We start from the raw sequence: 23,463 nt of genomic DNA on the forward strand, positions 1-23,463 counted from the left end.
GGAGGTGGAAATCTTGAGGCGTTCGTCGAAAAGGGGGCATGTGATGAGTAGTAGTTATTTAAATCGGACAGGAGAACTTTCCAACGGCGTAAGAAGAAAGCAGGGGTAGAAAAACTAGAAGTTAAAAAAAAAGGACTAAACTTGAAATTGAAATTCCGAAGTGAAATACATGAAGAAGGGCGAAAAGAAAAAGAAGAGAAAAAAAAGAAGAAATAACTAAAGCTACAAAGAGTATATAGAATTTCCCTCGGTAATAAATGAGAAGAAGAAGTCGAAGGAACTGGAGAGATAATAGTAAGCGTTGAAACATTAAGCACAGTAGACCAGGCGGGTTTAGGGGGGGTATACAGTTAGGTACAATAGCATTGCCCCGGGTAAGGTAGCGTATGTTATTCCCCCTGGTCGTGCTGGTCGTGGCGGGCCACCGTCCACTCCCGAATTTTGGAGCTTTGGAATCTCGCATAACCCTCCCTTCGCCCTACCGCGTAGGACAAACACCCATCATCAAAAAAGCGCGACGTGATCCTCTTGCCGTTGGATCCAGCGTAAATAAATGTGAGTGCGAATTTATCAATATATAAAGAGTACGAATCTAATACTTTTATAGTTACTGTACAATTAATTCAATACTGTGTCGCGCAGTGCTGAGCGCAGCGAGGTCCAGGCAAAAGGGGTGTTACAACCCCCCTCCCCTAAAAATCAGTCGAGAGAAGAAGAAGAAAAAAGAAGAAAAAAACGCGAGAGAAGGAGCCACAAAATGGCTTCCAACCACAAACCTATCCGTTCGCGGTTCTCCAGTCCGTTACATTCGAGTTCGCCTTCCGGTTATAATGGTCAAAGAACATTCATGCAAAGGTGGCTCGAACCACCAGTGCAGAACAAAGCCAGCTTCCAGGAGGCAGGATTGATTAGAGGCGGAGTGGTGGAAAACATGGCTCCTCTGGGTACATTACCAAAGGCAGCGATGCATAAGAAATCACCGGTGAATGGAGAGGCATTGCCAACTCCTCCGGTAAAGACGCGGATTGTTTTAAAGAAACCATACGTTACTCCGACAGTTGCAGTTGCAGTTGCGGCGGAGAGGGTACCGGTACCGAGTAGAAGAGAAGAATCGGGCGAAGAGGCGGGCGGTGGTGAAGTGGATATGGTGGAAGCAGTGAAAGCTGTGGATGCAGTGGATGCAGCGCCATTATCGCCATTATCCCAACCTCTCCTTCCAATTTCAATTATGGATGATGGACAAGATGAAGATTATGTGCCTAAAAAATCAAAGGTGCGACCAACTTCCAACCAGGTCCACCAGGTCAACCAAGTCAACCAAGTCACCCCAAGCAACGCGGCAAGGAGACATTCTTCTAGGCGACGAAGTGCACGGCCCAGTCCTACGCCAGTTGATTCTTCACCCATTCACATTCACCAAGCAACCATAACAACAAATACACCCACAATCTCATCTCCTCATTTCCATCCTCCTCCTTCTATTCTTAATCATCGCGAACCAGACAAAGAATTCGCAGATAAAGTTGTCGAGGCTGCAGTAGACGAGGCTCTTAGGCATTATCGCTACCCTACAGCCTGGGCACTTCGTCTACTTTACGATGAAAATTCATCTGACCCTCACTTTGTGTCTATGATTGAAGATATCTATCATCAGCGAGCAGATATAGATACGATCAAAGAGTTCAACAGGCTTGTATGCGACAAGAAAAAGGACGGCAAAAAGGATAACAAAGGCTGTTACTATTTTGTGCCCCCGTCCACGGGTAGCCGCTTTACGCCTCATAAGCCGAAGCCTGCACCTTATGCGGAACTGGTCAAAATGGATCTAAGCATTCTTCCTGAAGACACGCCTGATGAGCATGTCAGCAAGAAAGTGAAGCTTGATTTTGATCTTGGTTTTGGTCATGGTCAGGGTCATGGTAATGGTAATGGTCATAGTCATGATCAAAATGAAGATGGCATGGCAAACGAAGGCAGCAACAGCAACCATCCTATTCAGCTCAAGGCAAATGGAAATGGAATCAGCCGTCCTAAAGGTCTCACAGGCACCAAGTCACCACAAAAGTCACCACGAAAGTCACCAAAGTCGCGAAAAACGCGATCAGGATCAGTTAGCAGCTCATCATCTCTATCTTCAGTTCCTGACGATGTACCCGATGACTATGAGCAATACATGGATCAGGTGGATGACGACCTGGGTGTCGCGCGTCCCATAGCTGCCGAGCCAAATAATGCGCAAATCCCGGCAAGCTCAAGCCAGCCAATCAGCAGCCACCAGAAGAAACCCGCCGCGAAAAAGAAGAATGGTGCATCACCCAAGCATCCGCCCTCACAAAACACTACCCGTTCACACCCTCCCTCTCGTGATTCGAGTATGCCCGCTGTTGTTACTGCTAACGGCTCCCCCCATCCGCCCCATCACCACCAGAACAAGCAGCAAGCATCTACCAACTTGAAGTTTGCGAGCAGATTTGGAGAAGTAGATGATTCGGATCTACTTGTTCGCAAAAAGTTGAGCAAGAAGTTGGAGAATACTAGTACCACCAAGGACATCTCCGAAGATAGCTTCATCCGCCGGCCTCTTGACTTTGACCATCTATCCTTCGAGCTGGCTATTCCGCCTCCGCCACCACCTCCTCATGCAGCGGAGCAGAGCCGCTCATCTCGGACGCCAGCTTTAAGCTCGCGAGCTGCCAGAGCGGCTAAGAGACACCATGATGATCTTGATGATTCCATCTCACCTACCGCGCTGTCATTCAGAGCCGCCGATCTGGAGCCGCCGTCCTCAGCTCGCGGTTCGCGTGCTGCGACGCCTTCCAACCCTCGCTCCAACAAGAAGCCCAGAGCTGGACTGCGCGTGAAGAATTCGTGAGTTCCCTTTTCCTCATTCCCCCCTAATCTATTGCTGCGTTGTATTTTTGTTGTGTTGTGTTGTGTTGTGTTGTTGTAGTGCTGTTTAATTATCACAGCTCACAGCGTGGTCCGACCGAATGGGGTGTGCTGTCACAAAGCAAGGCCCAGCCAAGTGGCGATGTGGCACCACATGATTTCATATCGGGTCAAACTTAATTCCTACGTGGAATCCTTTACTTTACTCGCGAGGCCTATATCTGCGTTGCAAGGGAGCATTTACTAACCGACGCCTGTTGTACACGATAGACCGATGAAAAAGAAGGGCACTTCTGCGGGAATTCCTCGTAGCAATGGTGATCGGCCGAGCCCTGTGGGCAACGGACCGCCGAATAACCAGGTGAGCAAAAATCCATATCCTTATTACCTCTCCATCTCTACGGACGTAGACAATCGCGCTTCTCGTCCCATATACCATATACCATGTGCGTTCGTGCGACTTGTTCCCGCGGCGGGCCAAGGGAGGCTTAGCCCTAGGACTGCAAACGCGCGAGTTCGGAGCGGTGGCGATTGGATCTTCTTGGTTCCCGCTTGGACCCGAAACTGTTGCATCAGCTATCCGCGACATGTGTACATGTGTCAATATTCATGCTGACGAGATCCGCTAGGACGAAAATGATGATTCCTGCTATACCTGTGGGGGTAATGGTGAACTGGTCTGTTGTGATGGATGCAATTATTCCTTCCATTTCCTATGCATAGATCCTCCGATGGATGAAGGTCGCATGCCCGATGAATGGTATTGCAACGAATGCAAGCATCGCCAATGCCCACCTTTCAGCGAGCATGATGGGCCCTTGCGTTCCCTATTCGCTGTCCTGGACAGGAAGAACCCGAGAGCGTTTCGTCTTCCCGAGGACATCAGAGATCTTTTTGAGGGTGTTCGGACGGGGCCTGAGGGCGAGTATGAAGAGATTGCCCCTCCCAAGCCTAAGTAAGTTTAGATTGCCCTACTTCTTATGTCTACCCGGCTAATGCGTTCCCCTTCCAGGACGAACAAGAAGGGTGCCGACGAGCCCTTTGACTTCTTCAAGGTCAGAAACGCGGATGGCGCAGTGCTTTGCCACCATTGCCAGAAGGGGGTATCGGATAACCGTCCCATTATTCCCTGCTCGGTGTGCGGGCTTAATTGGCATCTTGAATGCTTAGATCCACCTCTGGCCGTCCCGCCCGTTCCTCGGACCTGGCGCTGCCCTTGCCACGTTGAGGACATGCTTAGCGAGCTGCCCGAAAGACTGGCTCCGGCACATCGCCACCGGAAGATCAAGAATGCACCAGTCATCGAGCAGAGCTACAGCAGAGGGATGGCCAACGACGGTTGGATAGAGATCGAGAACGACGATAGCGAAGATGATGCGGACGCTTGGCGACGATACAAAGGTTTTGGCCAAATTCACCGACTATCTGCAAAGGGCATCAAACTGGATTTTATCTCCCGGTAGGATAATCTAGGCTACTTTTTTTTTTCTAACAAGATGCTAATCTATGAAACAGTATACGCCAGAACCGCCAACAAAGCTCTACTCGGATGAGTACGTCTAGCCCCGGTCTTACAGTTCAATCCAAGGCACGGACTCTTCAGGAGCAGCAAGCGGCATTAAACCTTGCTCAGCTGGCTAGCGGTCGTAATGATGGTCTCAGTATATTGCACGAAGCCATGATAGTAGGTCAAATCCTATCTTTTGTTCATATTGTGAGGCTAATAACGTATACAGTCCCAAGCTAGTCCTAGTGTTCTTTCTCTCATGGCAGCCGGGGATGCTACACGTATTGCCGCTGGTGGTCTGTCTTCAGTCGACAATGCTAGTCTCGTGGCCATGCTTCTTCAAGCGGATTCCATGAGGGAGGCTATCCGCCAGACTCTGCAGAGCAGAAATCAGCATAGTTCAGAAAGTACCGCGGACGAAGCATCACGCGAAGGTACGAAGCTAGAGGTACCCTTTTCAAACGAGAGCCCGGAAGACGACAAGACTGTTGTTGCAGACGATAAGAACTGCACTCCGAGCAAAGACGTCGCTCGTGACTCTGGCGGTCATGATCGCAAACCCACTGCCGATGATACCGATGATTCTACAATGCAGATCGACTAAATTTTCATACTTCTCGTACGCCTCGCACGCTGTTGCTTTTTGCAATGTTTTACGTTACATTTTGAGACGGTCATGGCAGAACCTTGTCTGCCCTAGACCATGGAATCATACGAATTTCGATACCCGTGAACCGAGCATGAAAGAAATGGCAGCTCCGTATCCACGGTATCAGATCTTATTAATTTTTCTTTACTCCAACATGATTTGACGGAAATTGCATTAATTTCATTCGCATTATGGCACGGCAATCCTCAGTTATCGGGTTTCCTTGGAAGCCGTTGGAAACGAATTATTTGCAAGAGAGGTTATTTTACCACCTAGGCTTTTCTAGTCCCTATGCATTTGCAAACGGATACTATATCGACTTGAACCCTGTTTGAAATGGGGCCTATTTCGACTCTGGACATGATCACAGGTCATAGTGCATCATATCCTCAACACCATCTCACAGGCGATAATGGAAGACTGGAAGATAGTCTTTGCCCGCCTCAATTTGTGTATTAGTACTCGGGACGGGGAGACCGAACACGCGTGCAGTCAGGGAAGGGCAGAGAGAAGCGCCATTGGTAGGAACAGACAAATCATGAAGCTCTCGAGATCCTGGGGAATTCTTTTCGACCGATTCATTCACTCTGTTCATATTTGCAAGCCCTCGGTTAACATAGATTTTGGTTTCTTTTCGACACAACCTTCGCAGGCTGGCCCAGTCCAGAGGAAAGCAGCCGGAGAAGAAATTACCTCGGCGAGTGTGGACCGGGTCTAGAGATTCTTTTTCCCTCTTCGTTGACCTGATTCTCTTGTTTTTTTGTTTTTGCTTTTTGCTTTTATTTCCATTTGCCCGACCGGTCTCTCGACAATATGTTCTCGTCCCTCCTTTTCTCGGAGCCGCGAAAAAAGAAGAAAACAAGACAAGAGAAAGCAAGAGAAAGCCAAAACCCCATGCGAGTGGACAGGCGGATCGCGGATCGGCGTTTTACGTGAGGGGAGGGAAAACTGGATCGTTGCACTTAGAGAGCTCTAGCTTTACCTAGTAACTATAGTCACCTGTTCGTATACTAGGTAGTATGTAGGAAACGCAGATTTTTTTTTCTCTCCCCGTAGTTCCCAGACTTCTATTGCGTCGACTGGTTTTTAATAAGTGGCTGGCTGGTCTATCTAGCGTATAGCGCTACTGCTAAGAAGACTGAAGGGAAAGGTAGGTAAGCTTGTAGTAGGTATAAATAAATATGTTGTGGCTGGCTAATTAACTCGGTAGTATGATCGGTACTTAGATATCTATCGGCTATCTATAAATCTAGATAATTCTAAGTAGGTAACCTACCTAGACTATGTAGTCCTACGAGACAAGCAAGCAAGCAAACCAGTGGTGGTGTCTTGTCTCGAACGAGGTACGCAACTAAGGGGGGGGAGGGAAAAAACGAAGAAAAAAAAAGAAGAAAATTCAACCGGATCTACACCGAGTTCCGTAACCCCGAGTCCCGGCGGGCTGGGCTGGGCTGGGCTGGGCCAAATCGAGATGGCTGGTTTTAATCGACTCAACTACATACATAACTACCTACCTACCCTACCCAAGCCATCATCTATGGATCATCGCCGCTATGTATGTACATAGTACCTACCCAGGTAAGGCAGGATGCTACGACTTGATGAGGCTACTACATACAATATACGCCAGCCAGCCAGTCAGCCGGAGAAACAGACAGAGGCGGAAAGGGATATAGAGAGGAAGAGAGAGAGAGAGAGAGGAGAGGTCTTTGCTGGTTTGACCCACCACCACTGTAAGGCAGCCAGCCACGTCAGCTCGACGGGACGTATACGCTGAATAAACGTAGAAATGGATGATATGGTGTAAGTAAAGTGTATACGTAAATGCTGGACGGCAATAAGGAGGCTATATATATAGGTACCTAGGTAGGTAGTTAACCCTTTACTTATTTCAAGACGGGACATTGCAAGACAAGGTAGGATGCAAGTAATTAATTAGCACGTGTGTTATTTATTATCTACATATATGTATGTAGCTAAGCTAGCTAGCTAGTAAGTAAGCCCCAGCAAAAAAGTGCCGGCGATGATGCAATAAGTCTCGGCAGTTTCGAGTTATAGCCCAAGGGAGGCCTTAACTAAAACATCGTGGTGGATACTAATCATACCTCTAGGTAAGTACACGCGCAAAACAAACAATAAACTACGTAAGCATCGAAGAGAAGGAAAAATAGGACACTAGAGAAAAAGGGCCGTCATCTTGCGACTTCGTCGTATCACGTCGTCGGGTGCCCGCAAGACGATACCCAAGAGTATGTCAAGAGTATGTCATACAAAAATATGCTAGGATCGTCGTTCTGAATGCCTAATCACATAGTCGAAGCGGTGACAAAAACCACCCTCCAGTTAGAGTTGAGGAGAAAGCACCTCTCTTCTCACCGCCATTCACAACTCTAGTATCACGAAAAGAACGATCCCGGAATGGGCGACATGAAAGTGGAAAAAATAAAAATCATTCGTCTCTTAAAATATTTTTCCTATCCATCTACTCGGCTTAGTGATGCTAGTCCCTCTGGCCACTCGGGAGTTGGTGTTTCTCCCTTGCTTAGGATGGGGGTCGTCACAGAAGCCGAAGCGAAAGCCAATTGCGAGCAAGTCTTCCGTTGCAACAAGAGAGCCCTCTAGAGCAGAGATCCAATTTCTCCGCACACTTCTCTTGCTCCGTGCCACATATGCTTCGTCAACCCTAGTTGCTTTTCTCTATATCGCCTGCTGATGATAGAATCGCGTCAAAGTTCAACAAATCCGCTTGAACTTTGGCTGGCCCGCGCGGAGCAACTGACTTTGTACACATAATAAACGTGGCGGAATAACCCTTCGTCCATAAACACACCGCAATTCCAAAACATGGCCGCGAGGTAAAGCCCGTCTAAGAATTGCTCAACGGTCACGGTCACATTTCAACGAAGGTAACCGTATAGAGATCCAAGTACTGCCAGGGTGGTTTCCAGCCCTCCACAGCGTACCAGGCCGTGCTGCTAGCTGGGTCTCGGTGGATTGCCCACAACTGCTTTGCCACAAACTTCAGAATATAAATCAAACATGCCGAGCCTACCAACACCCCTATCTGTACAATCATGCAATTCGGAATAGTAAAACGCACATCGACGTAGATGAGCCATCCAATCTCGTGTGAAACAGTCAAGATGACCTCTGAGATCACCTCTGAAGTCATCTGTCAGCATCGTCGGAAATTACGGTCGAGGTGACCTCTTCCGTTGAGGGGGTTGACCTACGCGTCCGCGCCTGGCGTTGACCGGTTGCTCTTGCATGTAGGGCATAGCATTGCCGTAGCCGTAACCTCCCATGCCCATTCCCATTCCGAAGCCAGGGGGGCCGAACCCAGCAGGAGCCCCAGGCGGTTGGATGGGACTACCGGTAGCTGTGTTCTGCCCACGGTACTGATCCATCGAGGGGTTTGCATTGCTGTACCCTCCGAAGCCTGCTTGCATAGGCGGGAAGTAGTTGTTCATAGGCTGTGTTCCGCGCGGGAGCATATTTTGCTGGTACTGCAATTGCTGCATGTTTACCGGTGGTGCCATCGATCCGCCGGTTGCATTGTACATGGGGCCCTGATGTCCATATGACGGGAATGCAGACATTGCAGACTCCGCGCTCTCACTTCTAGGTACCGGGAAGCCGCCCATATCAAAATTCGAGGCGTTACTGGTAGGATTGAGCGGGTTCAGATACTGGTTGCCGTATTGAGAATTTTGCTGTACGGCAGCGTTGTTAGCCTGAGCCTGGCGGGATGCGGGTCGTTGCCGTTCAGTCGACGGGTTGTTGCCCACAGAATGATCGCGGGATCCGCCTCCTCCGCCACCACTGCGAGTAGATAGACCAACTTCGTCCATCAGACGCTTGTAGCCCTGGTTAGGCTGTGCCTTAATGCGGACAAGAACACTTTTCACATTCTCTACAACCTGGCCCCTTATATTCTCGTCGAAGAATGGCGTAGTGAGAACTTTGAAGATCAATGTAGCACCGCATGAGTGGTCGCTTAAAATAGCCTCCAACGTCTGATCCTTGGGAGTAAAGAATAAAGCCTTCAAAATGACATCCCTTGCTTCTGGTTCCGCCTTCTGGTTAATGACTTTCAGGACGGTAAGATACGCAACCTTATGTGTGCAGAGGTGTACAAGGTAGGGGACAAGCTGGGGAGCTAGAACACTACGCCGCTGGGGGAATGTGCAAGTATCCAAGAACCAGGTCAATAGAAGGGCGCCGTTCGCGTTGGTAGCCAACTGCACGCTGTGGAGTGCAATAGTTGCTGCAAGCATTCTTTGCTGGTCCTTAGTAGCATGATGGCTTTCGAGACACGCCCGCATAGCTCGCGCACCGTATCGGCCTTGAGCGATATCCCACATCTTGCTGAGCATAGTCTCAAAGATGAAATCGTTGAATGGAGCGCCGAATTTGAGACATCCTTGCAAGACATAGTTGCCGTATTGGTCTAGGAACAACGGAATAGTGTACGCCCGCAGGTGCTGCACGATCAGGGTCATCTGGTGAGGCGTCTTACACACATCAATAATCTTCTGAGCTGCCCAGGTACCATTCTTATGAACGCCAATTTCTGCCATGTGCGGAGCGATCTTGGCTAGCATAAGGTCTCGGATGTTGTCCGAGCAGTGCTCGAATAACTTTTGAACGACGGTATTGCCCAGATAATCCGAGGACAGTTCTGCGATCTCAGGAAGCATCTCGGTAGCAATGTGTTCTATATCCCCTTGAGATAAACTTTGATTGTCAATACGCTTTCGGATATCCCTCAGCTTTGGCGCATCATGAACCCTTGTATGTGTGGGCTCTCGAATTGGAGGAATTTCGTCAGCAAACGTATTGAACTGGATAGCTTGCTGAAGATTATGGGAGATGCGGTATGCGTCTTCGTCTGTGGCGCCAAAGGACTTGACGATTTGGAGGATATCTGCCGTCATTTCGTGCAAAGGCGGGATTACCGGCGCTGCATTCGCCGCGTTCGAGGCGTTCGCCGCATTATCAGCCGTGGCAGCAATGCCACCAGAAGCAGTCCCGTCTTGACTCTTGGCAAAGGGATCAGGGCTGGGACTCGGGAACACTCCGTCGTGACCCGGGGTGTTCGACGCGGAGGGTGGCTTAGCAAAGTTGATTCGAATAGGGCCAGCTCCAGGGAAGATCTCTTTCCCGTTCATACTAGCTTTCGCCGAAATAGCGCTATCAACCCTCTCGAAGTTCACAAAGCCACAATTCTTGTGCGTCAAAACTCTTGCAGACAAAATTGGACCATACGATTTGAACATCTCAGTCAAAGTTGACGTGGTCGTCGAGGTTGGGATACTGCCAAGCCAAAGTGCACTCGTAGGACCCTCAAGGCCTGCCTCCTCTGCTGTCAGAAGACCATTGTTCCGGCTATTTGACCTACCCAGATTCATCGCTGCTACGGCTGTGGGAAGATCGTCGTACTCCTTTTCTTCGGGCAATCGAATCTCGGCAGCCGTCATCGAGTTATCAAGGCGGGAGGGAGTAGGATAATAGTTTCGCATCAACCTTGAGCCTGCTCCTTGTAGCTCTAAAACACCAGCTGTTCGGGCACGGGGCCGAGTGACCGTAGCCTGGGACGCAAAGGCTTGAAGACCTTGAACTGCCAAATTGTGACTGTGAATAGCAGCATTAGTGGCGGCCAACTGATCCTGGAGGTGAGCGGCATATTGACTTTCGAGTGCCAAACTCTCATCGTCATAACCATCGTCTTCCTCGTCCGCATACTTATCCTTGTTGTTGACCGAATAAGAACGGAATCGGTTAGCTTGCTTAGTGAAATCAGCCAGACCAGGCAGGTAAGGGGTTGCCAACTGAGCACGGGCTGGCTGCGGGGTCTCAGCAAGACCTAGATAATCAAGAGTTCTCATATGAACGTCATTGTCTCCGGGTCCTTCCTTAGAAAACGCAGACTGAGCTGGCGAGCTTGGCCCATTAGATCCAATGCTTGCTATGCTCGCGAGGGTGTTCCCCCTCTCACGCCCGCCACTGGGGTTCCAAGTACTGAAGACTGATGGGCCGAACGGCGAGTTACTGCCGGGGCCGTGAGAAAAGGGGCTACGCTGTGGCATGGAACCAGCCCGAAGTCTTGACAAAAGGTTCGAAGATCGAGCAGAGTCGGAACCATCATTCAAGCTGGGCGATGGAGACTTAAAGGGGCTCTGAGACGGCGTGGGTCGAGTGGACTGGGAAGAAATTGGGGGTAGGTTGAGAAGACCATTTCCTATTCCACCAGCAGGGAATCGAGATGGGACAGTGCCTGCTCGCGCACGCCGCGTCGAAGGTAAACTATCAGGCGTAGGTAGTTGGGCAAAGTCTGGAAATCCGTCGGTCGGTGACTCGGGAATGTTCTCTCGTAAAGGCGTCGAATTACCACTGGTCGGCGGGCCACCCCAGGGGTTGTTGGACAAGCCAGCAACGCCCTCTTGAGCTTGGATTTCTCTCGCTCTAATTCAGGACAGTTAGACGCATCACGATTAAAGTATTAAAGTTTGTCGAGAACAGGCTAATGCAATGCATCCAAGGTATCAATAAACTTACCTCTTGGAGAAGAGTCTACTTGAACCGGCAGTCTCGTGCGAAGGAGAACCAGCCCCGGAACGCGTGGTACCTGCCATCTTGCCGGATGGGTTCAAGACGCCAGACATGCCGAATGGAGATCTAACGGTAGATGCACCCGGTGAGTCGACCGGAGTTATGTTAGTAGTTGGTGAGGTAGAGCGACCGTTGGCAGTCTTGGGGGGATAGCCAATAGTCAAATGTTCAGATCTAGCAGTTGACATTATCGATTATTTCATCCGACCCTCATCAGGAGAAGCAATAGTAATGGCTCTCCACGGATGATAGTTAAGGGCAATTTTGCTTCGTGCAGTAAATAGGTAACGAAGTCGAACAAGTTCGTAATGACGCAGTGTCAGGCTGGTGGGCACCTTTTTTTGGATCTCGTCCTATAGTAATTTGACGACTACAGCGACGGGGTGTTTAATCAGCCGCACCAGTGATCGCCAGGCGTGCTCGGTAGATTAGAGTGTCGCACACGACGCCGTAGGAGAAATGTAGGTCAAAGGAATGAGAAAAAAATATTCGAAGGTAGTGATCCCACAAGTTTCTCTTCTGCTTTCCCGGCACCTGGGGGTTATTACAAGGAGGCAAGCGACCGGGCTAGGTCGAAGCTATGTCGACTTGGATAAAACAATTGAAATAATAGGGTCTGAAGGCAGAAAAATACAAGGAGTGTCGTAGTCTTCCGAGGACGATGTCCAATTCGAATTAGGAGTGAAATAACGATTCTGACGGAGGACAATTCTTTGATTAGCCTTTCCTGTATTTTTCTTTTTTTCTCCTTCCTAGCAAAAACCCCCGTTGAAGAAGAATTGGTGGGAAGGAAGAAAAAAAAATGAAGGGCTTGTCGGGACGGAAACAAGTGACCAAACGGATCAGGATCAATATACAGGCTCCATTAAAGATCTACGTATGATCTAGAGGCGGGGGATATGAAGGAGACTTGAGCCTGGAGAAGGGCATAAAAAAAAAGGGAAGAGGAGGAAGGTTGGAGACTGTAATTCTCAGGAGGTTCAAAGAAGACGAATGGATTGGTGTGCGAAGGTTGAGGTGCAGCAGGGAATGGGTGGAAGGTACTATGGATTTTAGTGGGGGCCATGCCCTCTACGCCCAGTTTGGGTTACGAGTACACTATCTCTTTACAACGTTAGGTACCTTGCCTGTACTGTGCCGTACCCCGCCGGTACCTAGCTAGGTATATCGGAAAGGATTCCCACAGTGGAGAGACTTGTTTAGTACTTCTTGTGCCTTCTTGTGCTTAGAATGGAAGTGTCTAAAGCAAGCATCTATCAGCACCTATCAACGCTCTAAGGACGCATGTGGGCTTTGAAACGACGGGATCGCCCTGCACGTCGACTCTTCTTTTCCTCTCCAACAAATCTTCATTATTATATCTTTACTAATTTATCTTCCGCGTACTTTTATCCTTTTCGTGGACTAGACTTTGGAGATCCATTGTTCTGCAATATTATATACTAACTAACTAAAATATTGATAAAGTGCATGGGACTTATAAGCGCGGCAGAGTACGACCTCGACTTTCTCGTCTCTTCCGTGAAATCCATCTCATAATTTATATTCATATATTGTTTCCCTGATTAAAGCAGACCAATTGATTGAGTTGCTTCATCAGGCGCTTCCCACTTGTCCCATTCTCAGAGTTTTTCTCGGAACAGGGATTATCCAAACGCATGATTGGAGAGGAGAAAGCTATGGAGAATCTAACAGCTAGGGAACCTCTCCGTTGAATCGTTAACACCGATTTGGCAGTTTAGAAAAATGTGTCCTGTACAAAAACATGCTGGGTACTGGGAATGTCGGGAGAGGCGCGGTAGTGCCGCGGTGCTTACGAGGCCGACGAGAATGACGACATCTTGCCCATAACTGCTATATCAAGCTATCGTATCGGATTTCCCTTACATAGTAGGCGAACGAGACTCTGGATCCGGTTCTCGGTTGCACCTAGTCACGGGTCCTACGGCTTCTGCGCCTTCTTTAGTCCTTTTATTTCTTTAGCAAATTCGGCTTCTCTCGACGAGTTCTCCCCACATTACCTACGTTTATCAAATTCCATAACTACCTCTTGAGCCATACTACCTTGACCGTGTTGGCCCATGTTAGTCTACTATGTATAGAAGCAACACGGGTTGTCCCTGAACCCTCGGCACACAATCACGCGAAACGTGCTACAGACAACATATTCTCCGGCTAAGAGCAAGTTTTTTGCCTAACTATTATAATAGGATACTTACTATATATTCAGCATTGTAGTTAAAGCTCGAACTGGTCAACTCAAACAGACGAGCTATTCAGATCTGCTTGAGACTAGCTGGTCCATTGCCACATGGATGCTCAAAGTCAAAGCGGGACGAACAATCCAGAGTCTTCCCTTTCTTGGAAGGAGATGTGGCATACATCCCCTGACGTTGCATGGAAGAGGAGGCGTCAAGTAGATGAAGGGGACCACCCTTTAAATCTGAGCCTCTTTATAGATGCAACAGACAACTTCAAGCCGCATATCCTTAAACCACTGAGGATCCGGTAGTTATACCTTTTTATTGAGGCGTTATCTATATATTTCCACGTCTCGCCGTTAGATTATTCGATGCATACCTTAGGTATATGCGAGTATGTAAGTAAGTTCCAGGAAACGTGGCATTGCTACTTCGAGCTCGATCCTTGACAGAGTTTACTCGATGAGCAACATTGATGTCAATGCGGGCAGAATTCCATGACGAGGCAGACTGGCATTAGATTGGTAAGGCTAGCTTTCGTTTAGGAGTGATATCTCAACGATCAGCTAATATCTTGGGACATCCTAGAGGGACATCCTAGATCCATAAACATTTTCAACCTTGATAAACACGAATAAATCGACTAATTTTGTCCGTGGTTCTCCACAAAGTGGTATGTTTCTTGTGTCCCCAAACCATCCCCAAAACGCCTTTTAATAGAAGACGACATGCCAAATCCTTGTCTGGCTGGCCGCCATGCCGTCTTGTGGCTCGTGAGCCAGATGTTCTTACAGGTGCCGCCTTAAGATGTGCAGCTATCATTTCACGCCAGGGGTCCTCGACTGGGAGCCGAAGCACCAATCACAAAGTCAGAGAACGTAAGAGGGGGTCTATTTGGAAATCTGAAACGTCGCTCCAAGTTGCCCTCCCTCGCCCTCCAATCCAACTCGAATCCTCACGACACTCGATTGGGTTAACGGCAAGCCACCCTGCAGCAGAACAACCCGACGCCATATCTTTTGACACCGCATTGGACGGAAGATGGCAAACCTTGGCTCGGTGATTGATGGCCTTCCACGTAAACTGTACTACTGAGCTCTTTTCTCTCTCCTTTTTTTTCCCTTTTCCTTTTCTGATTTTCGCCGTCCGGATTACCTACTCGAAAGGAGGAGGCTGGACATGTCAGCTCTTCTACCTACGTACCTAGCCCATAACCAGCCCCTTTTGGTTACGTACAGGGCTACAATGACGACTCAATAGTGGAATGCATATATGTATTTACTAACGTCACTGCAAACTCCAATGTATGTAGCTTCGCTGTAGAATCGAAACGTTTCAGATCTAAGAAACACAGATTTCTCTTTTAAGACGTAGTTTACGTAGTTTAACTAGCTTAAGTATCCATTCACCGGCTTGAGTTGCCTCTTAATTACCTATACGCGCACAGACAGTCTACCAGTCTACTAGGTTAGTAGAAATAGAAATACCCAGTCACCCCCGATACCAGTGGACAGGGCATCAAGTCTATATTTAACTTTGAAGGCTTGTCCCGTTAACCAGACCAGACCAGACCAGACCAGACCAGCGACAAGACCTAATTCATGCGTTCCTGAACACTTCAAACACCATTTGATCTCTCATCTCTAGTTTCATCCTTTCCCTGCCGACGAGCTACGCCTCGCTTAAGCAGCACCTCACCCACGGCTATGTACGTACATACCTATCTAAATCCCAGCCCTCTGATCGACACTGCTGCATGATGCCATATCTCTAATCTTTCTATTTCTGTTTCGCGCCAGCGCATCTCCAACGAACCTTTTTTTTTTTTCTTTCTTCTTTGCGTAAAACGCACGAACAACCGCCGATGGACAACTGTTAACAATGGGGATTTTCATAGATACATATGTCGAAATGCTTAAGGCCGACATGCTAAATGGCGTCAATAAGACATCCATGTCATATTGCCGTTCCCACACAGCTTCCTACATAATTGCGAACCCATTTAAGTATAAGTACCTCATGTAGATCACGGATACCCGCCCGAATAGCGGATATTGACCGGAAATCGCGACATATGTTAAATAGGTACCCAACGTGGGCCTGTCCAATATGATCATCTTGGGAATTTAGGCATCTGATATATCAATTTGAGTGAACTCATATTCACGTGATTTACGATGTTAACAAAAATGAATATCAAAATCAACAAAAGTGAAGTTGTAGATGTGGGTATCAATTTCTCTAACGTGGCTATATCGGTCTTTCAGGACAACGAGGAAACACAATCCTATCTGATAGGTATACAATACCGCACTCGGCAACATATCGCAAGAATTATTGGGCCTATGAATAATGATCTCCTATATTACATTACAAAGCCCACTCGCCCTTATCATCATCTGCCGTAATGAAGGGCTCGTCGATACGCTTGATGGCGTAGTCGCTGCATAGGATACTGCACGACTCGTTAGCTTTACGATCTTGTTTCGTTGAGCGGAACGGAACGTCAACTTACCATGCCGAAGCCACTAAAGCGTCTAGTTCTGCGACCATAGCATCTTTCCTAGCGCCGCTGACGAGGCCTTTGCTAATCTGCACCTGACACTCTTTGATGCGCCTACTTTTACTGACGCCCGCCTGCTCCAGCACTTTTCTCCCGAGGCAGTCGGAATGAAAGGCATGTTGACACGGAAAGACGAAGAATTGTCTGCTGAGGAGGGGTAATGCACACACGTAGCATTTCTCGCCTGGCTCGACGATGGCATAACGGTGATCGAGGCCAGCAATATCAATCTTGATGTTGGCAGCCGTCTGAGAGCTCTCGTCCATCTCCTTCTTTAGACTGTCTATATTACGCGAATAATCTTCGAGCGCGTCGCAAATTTCATCCTTGAAGTCATCTATCACAACAAAATCAGGGAAGAAGGGGATCAAATCCTCGATCTTAAGGAGGTCGCAGCGTCTTAGAAATTCGATGGCTGTCTTAATGCCGTTGGACTGTGAGATGACCTTACGAGCTACTGCGAGCCACAACTTCTTTCGAAGAGTAGGGTTAGACATAGGTCGGTCCGCAATTATAGAAGCGTATTCCACCTCGTTATGCGAAAGTGCAAGATCTACGGCTTGGACATACTGTCCCATATTCGTGTAAATATGCACGCACGAGAGAGTCCGTTTGTGCTGTATACACAACCGAAGTGCAAAATCGGGATCGAAATGAGGTTCTTCGCCTTGGGATTCGAGATACGCTAGGAGTCCTGACTCATCTTTGGATGCATGCGATGCGTAGATAGAGACAAGAGTATTATGGACAGCCGCATCTATGGAATGAAGCTGATTAATGACGAACTGCAGATACCTGATAGCTTGGTTTTGGAGGAGTGTTCCTTTGAAAGTCCTGTTGTAGTCGAGGAGCGCTGGGATGATTTTGCGCGGCTCGAGCTTGGGATGTCGCATCATGATCTCGACTAACTCATGTCCGACATGTGTCATTAATACGCTACTATGCCGGTAGAAGACTTCTGGGTCTGTTTGCTTCTTGAGCACGTTCAGGGTTTCCGTCCATCGCTCTCTCTGTACCCAATACGACAGGACGTAATTGTAGTCGTTCACCGCGTTGGCAAAAAATAGAAGCTCATCTTCCCGTGCATGGCTGCTAATGACATCGTACGTTGTTTTATGATCAAGATCGAATTTATGCTTATTGACGAAGTCCTCGAACTCGCTTCGAACTGCATCGAGTTGATACCGTGACTCCTTTGCGTTTCCATTTTCGGTCGACTCGGCTTCCACAGTAATGGAATCCTCGAGAGAGTTAAGCTTTGCCATGAATATCTCGACTAGCCACGTCGCTATCATCATCCTTTGCATCGTAGATGACTTTTTATACGTCGTTAGTTTCGTAATAAGATATTTTCGTAAGGCGTCGTTTTGGTTGTGATCGATGAAAGTAAGCGCAACGTCTTCAAACGGTTTGCTGCTTTTGCCATATACACCAGCAGCCTCAACGAATAGGCCCTTTTCAACGAGATAATCGCCAGACGCCATTGAAACTACGTCTTTGTGGGCTGGTGTATGAGCATATTGCATGGCCATATCAAACTGTTGTCTCTGTAACATAATTCGCCATATGTCTCGATCCTCATCTCTGACAACAATCTCAAATATCTCTTGGGCAGTAAAAAGCCAGAACGTGTTTTTCTGTTGGTCGATATATAGACCTAGGGCTTTCTGTCCCTGGTCTAAAATTAATTGATCGTATACAACCGATCCAGTTAGTCGATTTATTGCTACAACACGACCGCCAACTAGGCCGATAATGTGCCATTGGGTTAATGAGATGGCGTCAATAGACTCTGACGAGGTCTTTTTCCGTCCCGATGCCTCTGTTGTTGATACGACTTGCGACCTTGACAGGAGTTTCGACTCGGCGAACACCTTGTTTCCAAGATCATTGTTCACCGGAGCTGTTAGAAGCTTCCCGTGATAGACACCGTGTGAAGAAAGCCATGCAAAGGTTCGGTCTGGAACGGCATTCTCGTAAATATGAGAATTTGGAGGATCTGGCGAGATAGCAAGCATCGAAGGTGCGGTAGTTGAGCCTCGCGAAATTTCATGTATAATAGGGTGCTCGGAGTCGAATAACCTCGTATAGATGGAACCGCTCCCGTCATGACTACTCCGTCCAACCTTGCCTACAAGATGAAGTATACGGCTTTGCGTACTGAAAACTACTCTCCTCACATCGACCTTCCCACCCATATTATCAACCCAAAGTCCCGTAATTGGTCCATCGGGAAGCTTGTGTAGCACCTTTAAGTATTTCTCTTCTTTCCTGTAGAACTCGGTCGAAGTTTCAATAAACGTTTCGTATATATTTCCATCGGAGGCCCCTATGAGGATCTCTCGTGTCGTAGCTGTTGGCAGAGACGGGTTCCAAGCTACGGACTCGACAGAGACTCCGCGCAACCTACTTAGGGGCCGAGGCTGGCGTGACTGGGTGTGTAGGTAATAGTTCTCGCCGAGAGAAGTACATATGAGCAGGTGGGAGGCCGTGGGGTCAAGGAACATGCGCCGGATGGTGCCTACTTCGGAAACTCGCCTAGGAAGGTCGATATCTACGAGTAGCTTCTGTCAATAACATTCTAATGCTTAAGTTAAGCCTCTATACCAGCTCACCATCTATATCTTCCGGTCGGTTTAAATCGATGCGCAATATGCGCCCATTAGACAAGGCTAGGACAAGCACATTATTGGCAACCTGGGCAGCGACAAAGTCGGCGGCGATGGAGAATTGGAGTTGTACCGGTTCGACATCGAATAAAGGTAAACTCTCGACGGTAAGGTCGTGCACGCCGTTGGCGGCAACAAAGCCTTTGGTTGCTTCTAGCGACATCTGGAAATCTATTTGGTCATATTGGAGAGGCTGAGTCGCGACAGGCTGACAGGTCGCAAAGCTGTCTGTTGGTCGTGGTTATATAGTGTTAGGCAGTGGTAACCTTTATTTAAGATCCAAGCTCACTGGAGTTGTTGGAGTTGATGGGAGCTCAGCGGTATTGTACATGTTTAGGTACCTAACCTTAGGTACATGTACCTATTAGTTAGGTGGTACCGGCTTAATAGGTGTTGTACAACAAAGCGAGTCAGAGCTATCCGGACTATGCAAGTACCTAGGTAGTGCAGCAATGATGTAACTTTAAAGCAGCTGAGCTGGGCACTTAAACCATGTGATAACCTTAGGAAGCGCCTCAAGATTGACATCACATCTATTTTAGTAGTATACATACATGTATGAGGTATATATTTATATTATTTCGAAAGGTTTAATTCGCAGTATCGCAAAAGTCAAGTTCAAGAAATAGCCTATAATCTTTGGGCTTCAAATTGCTAACTACCTAACATATGTAGTTGATGATAATCTTAAAGAGCTTATTGCTCGTAAGTAATAGACCGCAACAGCAACAATGCGGCTACAAACAGATGGGTAGATATATACAGGGTCTTATTTTGACCCAGTCTACCTTTTTATATACCCGAAATCTCAAACCTCAAATATCCTGATATCCTCCATATCCTATACCTCCCTATACCCTATTCACAAAATAACCCGAGACTCAAGCTAAATTTACCCAGCCTATATATTCCTCCAGTTTCTGCATAGTTAGACGTTAAAAGTTATATATCCATGTCGAAGTTGTTCTTGTTACCCGTAGAGGCACGGATAACTTAAATCTTTACCGATGAGATGGGTATTGGACTCGGATCTCATTCGATCTGTATTCGTCGGGTTCCGCTAATCTTTTATGTCGAAACTTGTTCACGACTCTCATCGTGACATTGACCATCGTTGACTTCGCGGAATTCCCATACGCTAGCGTTGTCTTTGATGCGCGGAACGGTCTAGATGATCTTGGTGGGTTTCCCCCCTGAGTGATCATCTGCCTTGATCTGACCGCTTCAAATTAAATATTATATCAACGGTGTCGTTATTTTTACCCAATCTTAACATTGCTTCAGTCGGTTGAGCGTCTTGCTTCTAGCCCGAATGAAGCGATTTGCTGTTTGCGACGCTCGTTGGACCACGAGATGGGAATGAGCAAAAGCCGCTTTCTCCGTCCGTTAGACCATCCGTCAGATTACTTTCCTCTGCGTCAGTATCCTCTAATATATCCATATATTTCTCTTGTATCACAGGGATGGGTTCGCGAGACGGTAATCTGGACCATCGGTTGTATGGGCTTGGTTTCCTCCCCTTCAATACTCTGACTTTGGCAACGAATCCCTTCGCTCTTTTGGAGTTGAGTGCCATCGCCATCAGCTCTTCACCGATCTGCTCGCAAGCCAAGCGGACTTGATCTGGTTCCCACCCCTTGTACTTAGTCAGAAGCCTCAGGCATATCGATTCGCATCCGTTCAGCATGGCAAGAAGCCAAAACTTTCCGGTCGAGCCGTCTTCAGTCCTTAGAGGGATAGCGTGCTCGGTCAATTGGACGTCAACATAGCCCGCATTAACCAGAAACCTAGGTTCGAGATGGGCAACGCCACGCGGCCTCCCGTGCATCAAGGCAGCCTCACGGACGTCGTGTAATGCCTTATGTACCAAGGACTCGGGTTCGAAGAATGAGTGAAGATTGCTTATTCCTCGATGATCATCGAAATCCAACACTTCGATCCATCCACCCGGTTTGATACAGTGGAAAGCAGATCGGTAAATATGATGCCAATCGGAAAACGACCCTTGCAGATCCCTTATGTGTACTAAGTCATAGTGATTCGGTGGTCGTTCCCATTCCAGCTCGGCATCGTCTATTTCCCAGAAGATATTCTGCGGAACTCGACGTTCAAAAATATTAGAGATGTCCGTTCCGGTTACTTCGCAGTCGGGATAAAGCTCAGCCATGTCTATGGCCCATTCACCGACGGCAGTGCCAATATCCAGGATGTGGGTAGGCGCTTCTAAAGGCACGCTTGTTAATTCGCCATCGAATGTTTTCAGGTAGACCTGATTCATCAGCTGTAATCGAACCTGCTCGTCGTCGTCGTTTGGCATGTAATATGCGCCGCAATACCGTCGTCCATTTTCCATCACGTAGTTGAGATCCAGTTCGTTGATTGACCGCGTTGAGTTTCTATTAAGGATTAGCATTATTCGTTACACTATTGTCGGTCTTGAGGTGAGCTTACACGGTCCCGTCTTCTACACTACCTTCGCTCTCAAACGAATGCTCCACTCGATACACCACTGCACGGCCACCCGGATGATTGCTTGGGGAATAGATAGAGCCAGCATCGAACTGACTTGCCCTCGTCTCATCATTCGCCTCAAAGACATGGCCACTCGGTTCCACAACACTCATCGTCCACGCACTTAAACCGTCGCTTGTGACATCTTCGGTGGAGATGTCGTCGTCCAGCTCCGGCACAGGAAGCTCGGAGCTAACTACGCTACGGCCTGTTTCGGTACTAGGGGGACCGATAGACGAGCTGGCGGCACTAGTCCCATACGACGGCATGATTGCTGCTGGTACACGCGATGCCTTAACCTGTCCTTCGTCGCTTGTCCTTCTCTTCCTTTTCATCACAGTCGCACTAGAGGATTCTTAGCTGCTGATGAGGCATTTGGTCGCACAATTCTTCCTTCCCTAGCTCTTCCGATGAAATCTTACGGACTACCGACGTCTCCGTAAACCGTGCGGCCCAGAGATGGATGCGTAAGCGAAGGGGCACCTCTGTCTGACGCAGCGCTTAAGAAACTGATCTCTAGAATATTTAGCCAGTGAGGAGTTCGTAGAGGATCCGATGCCGGATACATTGGCGAACAAAGACTGTCCACGGAGTGCGCATATACAAGTTTACGATCGTCACTTTAATTCGCTTCGAGCATAGGGAAAAATAAAAAATAAAAATAAAATAAAAACAGCCACTACGCAGGGCTTAGGCAGCGTAGCGGGATGATGGGACTAGACCGTTTTACAAGTTGGAGGAAATGGGCCACGAGAGAAATATGTTAACGATTGGCTACCGACTTGATCACCACCCAGACAACATCTACAAAGTAAGAGAATATACGGATCCGTAGTTGGGGGGCAACTCCTTCGATCCAATAAGCGGTCTGCCTCATTACTGTAACGTGGAGTCGTAGACAAGGGAATGAACCACATGGTCATTGCACCCATGCCAGTGGGATCCTCCCCTATTCCCTATTCTATATTCGCCCTGCACAAACATTATACATATATGTCTAGGTATGTACGTATATGTATCTGTACGAAGTATGCATATTGGTATGCAGCCCTTCACCGTGGATGTGGACGACTACAACGCTGAAAATATCGCGCCTTGGAAGAGAGTGTGATTGGTATTGGCTCACGCTTGATATTTACACTACCAGAGCCAAGGGTCCAAGCGTTCATATTCCGGTTCTGTTTGATTGGACCCGAACGGATGGGCAAACCCGTCCGCCCGACCCTGAGGAACCCTGTCATTCTTCACTGGATGATCGGACTTTAAGTGCTTAAAAGGTGCCCAAGCAGCTAAGGTAAGAGAAGTTCACGAGAGGAAGACTCAGCGTATGCATAAATAAATGTACTCATAGCTCTAGTTATGTAAATAGAAACCCGTATCTTCTTCGTCTTATCCCTCCCACTTTTGGCAAGCGACAGAAACGTTGGGTGCATATGCCCTTGCTGGTCAATTGTAAATCCTGGCCTTGGATGTTTTCAATCGAACCATGGACCCCCGGCTGCAGTCGTGATATGCTGGAAGCGATTTCCGATTCGGATGTGCATTGCTAATAATCCCCGAAAATGCCGGATTAAGTAGCCCCGAATAGGAGAGAATTGCAGAATATGATGATATTTCCATGCGTATAAGCATGCAGGTCGAAGCGCGATTAGCAGACCGTTTAACCACAATCTTCACTTACACCTGGACATTAGCACGATATGTTATAGCTAAATTCATTGCAAGCTCTTCATAACCTCTAATCTAACTTTATCGAATACTTGGTGAAAACCATCCGTTCAAGCATCAATGGGAATATTCTTCATGCCGCTTGCATCTTCTTCCGTCTATGGCGCTACCTAAAACGGCGCCTTCTATAACCC

The 23,463-nt window shown here is 47.9% G+C and overlaps 4 protein-coding genes across 4 annotated transcripts; 1 reads left to right on the plus strand and 3 right to left on the minus strand.

Annotated features, from left to right (window-relative positions):
- The first annotated feature begins 636 nt into the window (after positions 1–636).
- On the plus strand, positions 637–5,229 carry F5Y00DRAFT_180039 (uncharacterized protein). Its single transcript, XM_048004993.1, has 6 exons — positions 637–2,868; positions 3,160–3,250; positions 3,519–3,844; positions 3,902–4,348; positions 4,405–4,573; positions 4,626–5,229. Exons 1-6 carry the CDS (start codon positions 758–760, stop codon positions 4,998–5,000), a joined length of 3,519 nt encoding a protein of 1,172 aa, XP_047861133.1. The 5' UTR covers positions 637–757; the 3' UTR covers positions 5,001–5,229.
- A 2,706-nt stretch (positions 5,230–7,935) lies between these two features.
- On the minus strand, positions 7,936–11,845 carry F5Y00DRAFT_265854 (uncharacterized protein; the record flags this gene model as incomplete). The annotated part of the gene is made up of 3 exons (XM_048011846.1): positions 7,936–8,207; positions 8,275–11,510; positions 11,604–11,845. 3 exons carry the CDS (start codon positions 11,843–11,845, stop codon positions 7,936–7,938), a joined length of 3,750 nt encoding a protein of 1,249 aa, XP_047861134.1.
- Positions 11,846–16,171: 4,326 nt separating this feature from the next.
- On the minus strand, positions 16,172–19,401 carry F5Y00DRAFT_247011 (Pep3/Vps18/deep orange family-domain-containing protein). Its single transcript, XM_048009236.1, has 2 exons — positions 19,037–19,401; positions 16,172–18,975 (listed from the first exon to the last, which is right to left on the minus strand). The coding sequence occupies exons 1-2, from the start codon at positions 19,251–19,253 to the stop codon at positions 16,370–16,372; spliced, it is 2,823 nt and encodes a 940-aa protein (XP_047861135.1). The 5' UTR covers positions 19,254–19,401; the 3' UTR covers positions 16,172–16,369.
- Positions 19,402–19,688: 287 nt separating this feature from the next.
- F5Y00DRAFT_180212 (S-adenosyl-L-methionine-dependent methyltransferase) lies at positions 19,689–22,381 on the minus strand. Its single transcript, XM_048004995.1, has 2 exons — positions 21,542–22,381; positions 19,689–21,486 (listed from the first exon to the last, which is right to left on the minus strand). Exons 1-2 carry the CDS (start codon positions 21,934–21,936, stop codon positions 20,394–20,396), a joined length of 1,488 nt encoding a protein of 495 aa, XP_047861136.1. The 5' UTR covers positions 21,937–22,381; the 3' UTR covers positions 19,689–20,393.
- Positions 22,382–23,463: the final 1,082 nt, after the last annotated feature.

Source organism: Daldinia vernicosa (genome assembly GCF_022497035.1).
Source record: "Daldinia vernicosa strain CBS 139.73 unplaced genomic scaffold F5Y00scaffold_60, whole genome shotgun sequence".
Lineage (NCBI taxonomy): Eukaryota > Fungi > Ascomycota > Sordariomycetes > Xylariales > Hypoxylaceae > Daldinia > Daldinia vernicosa.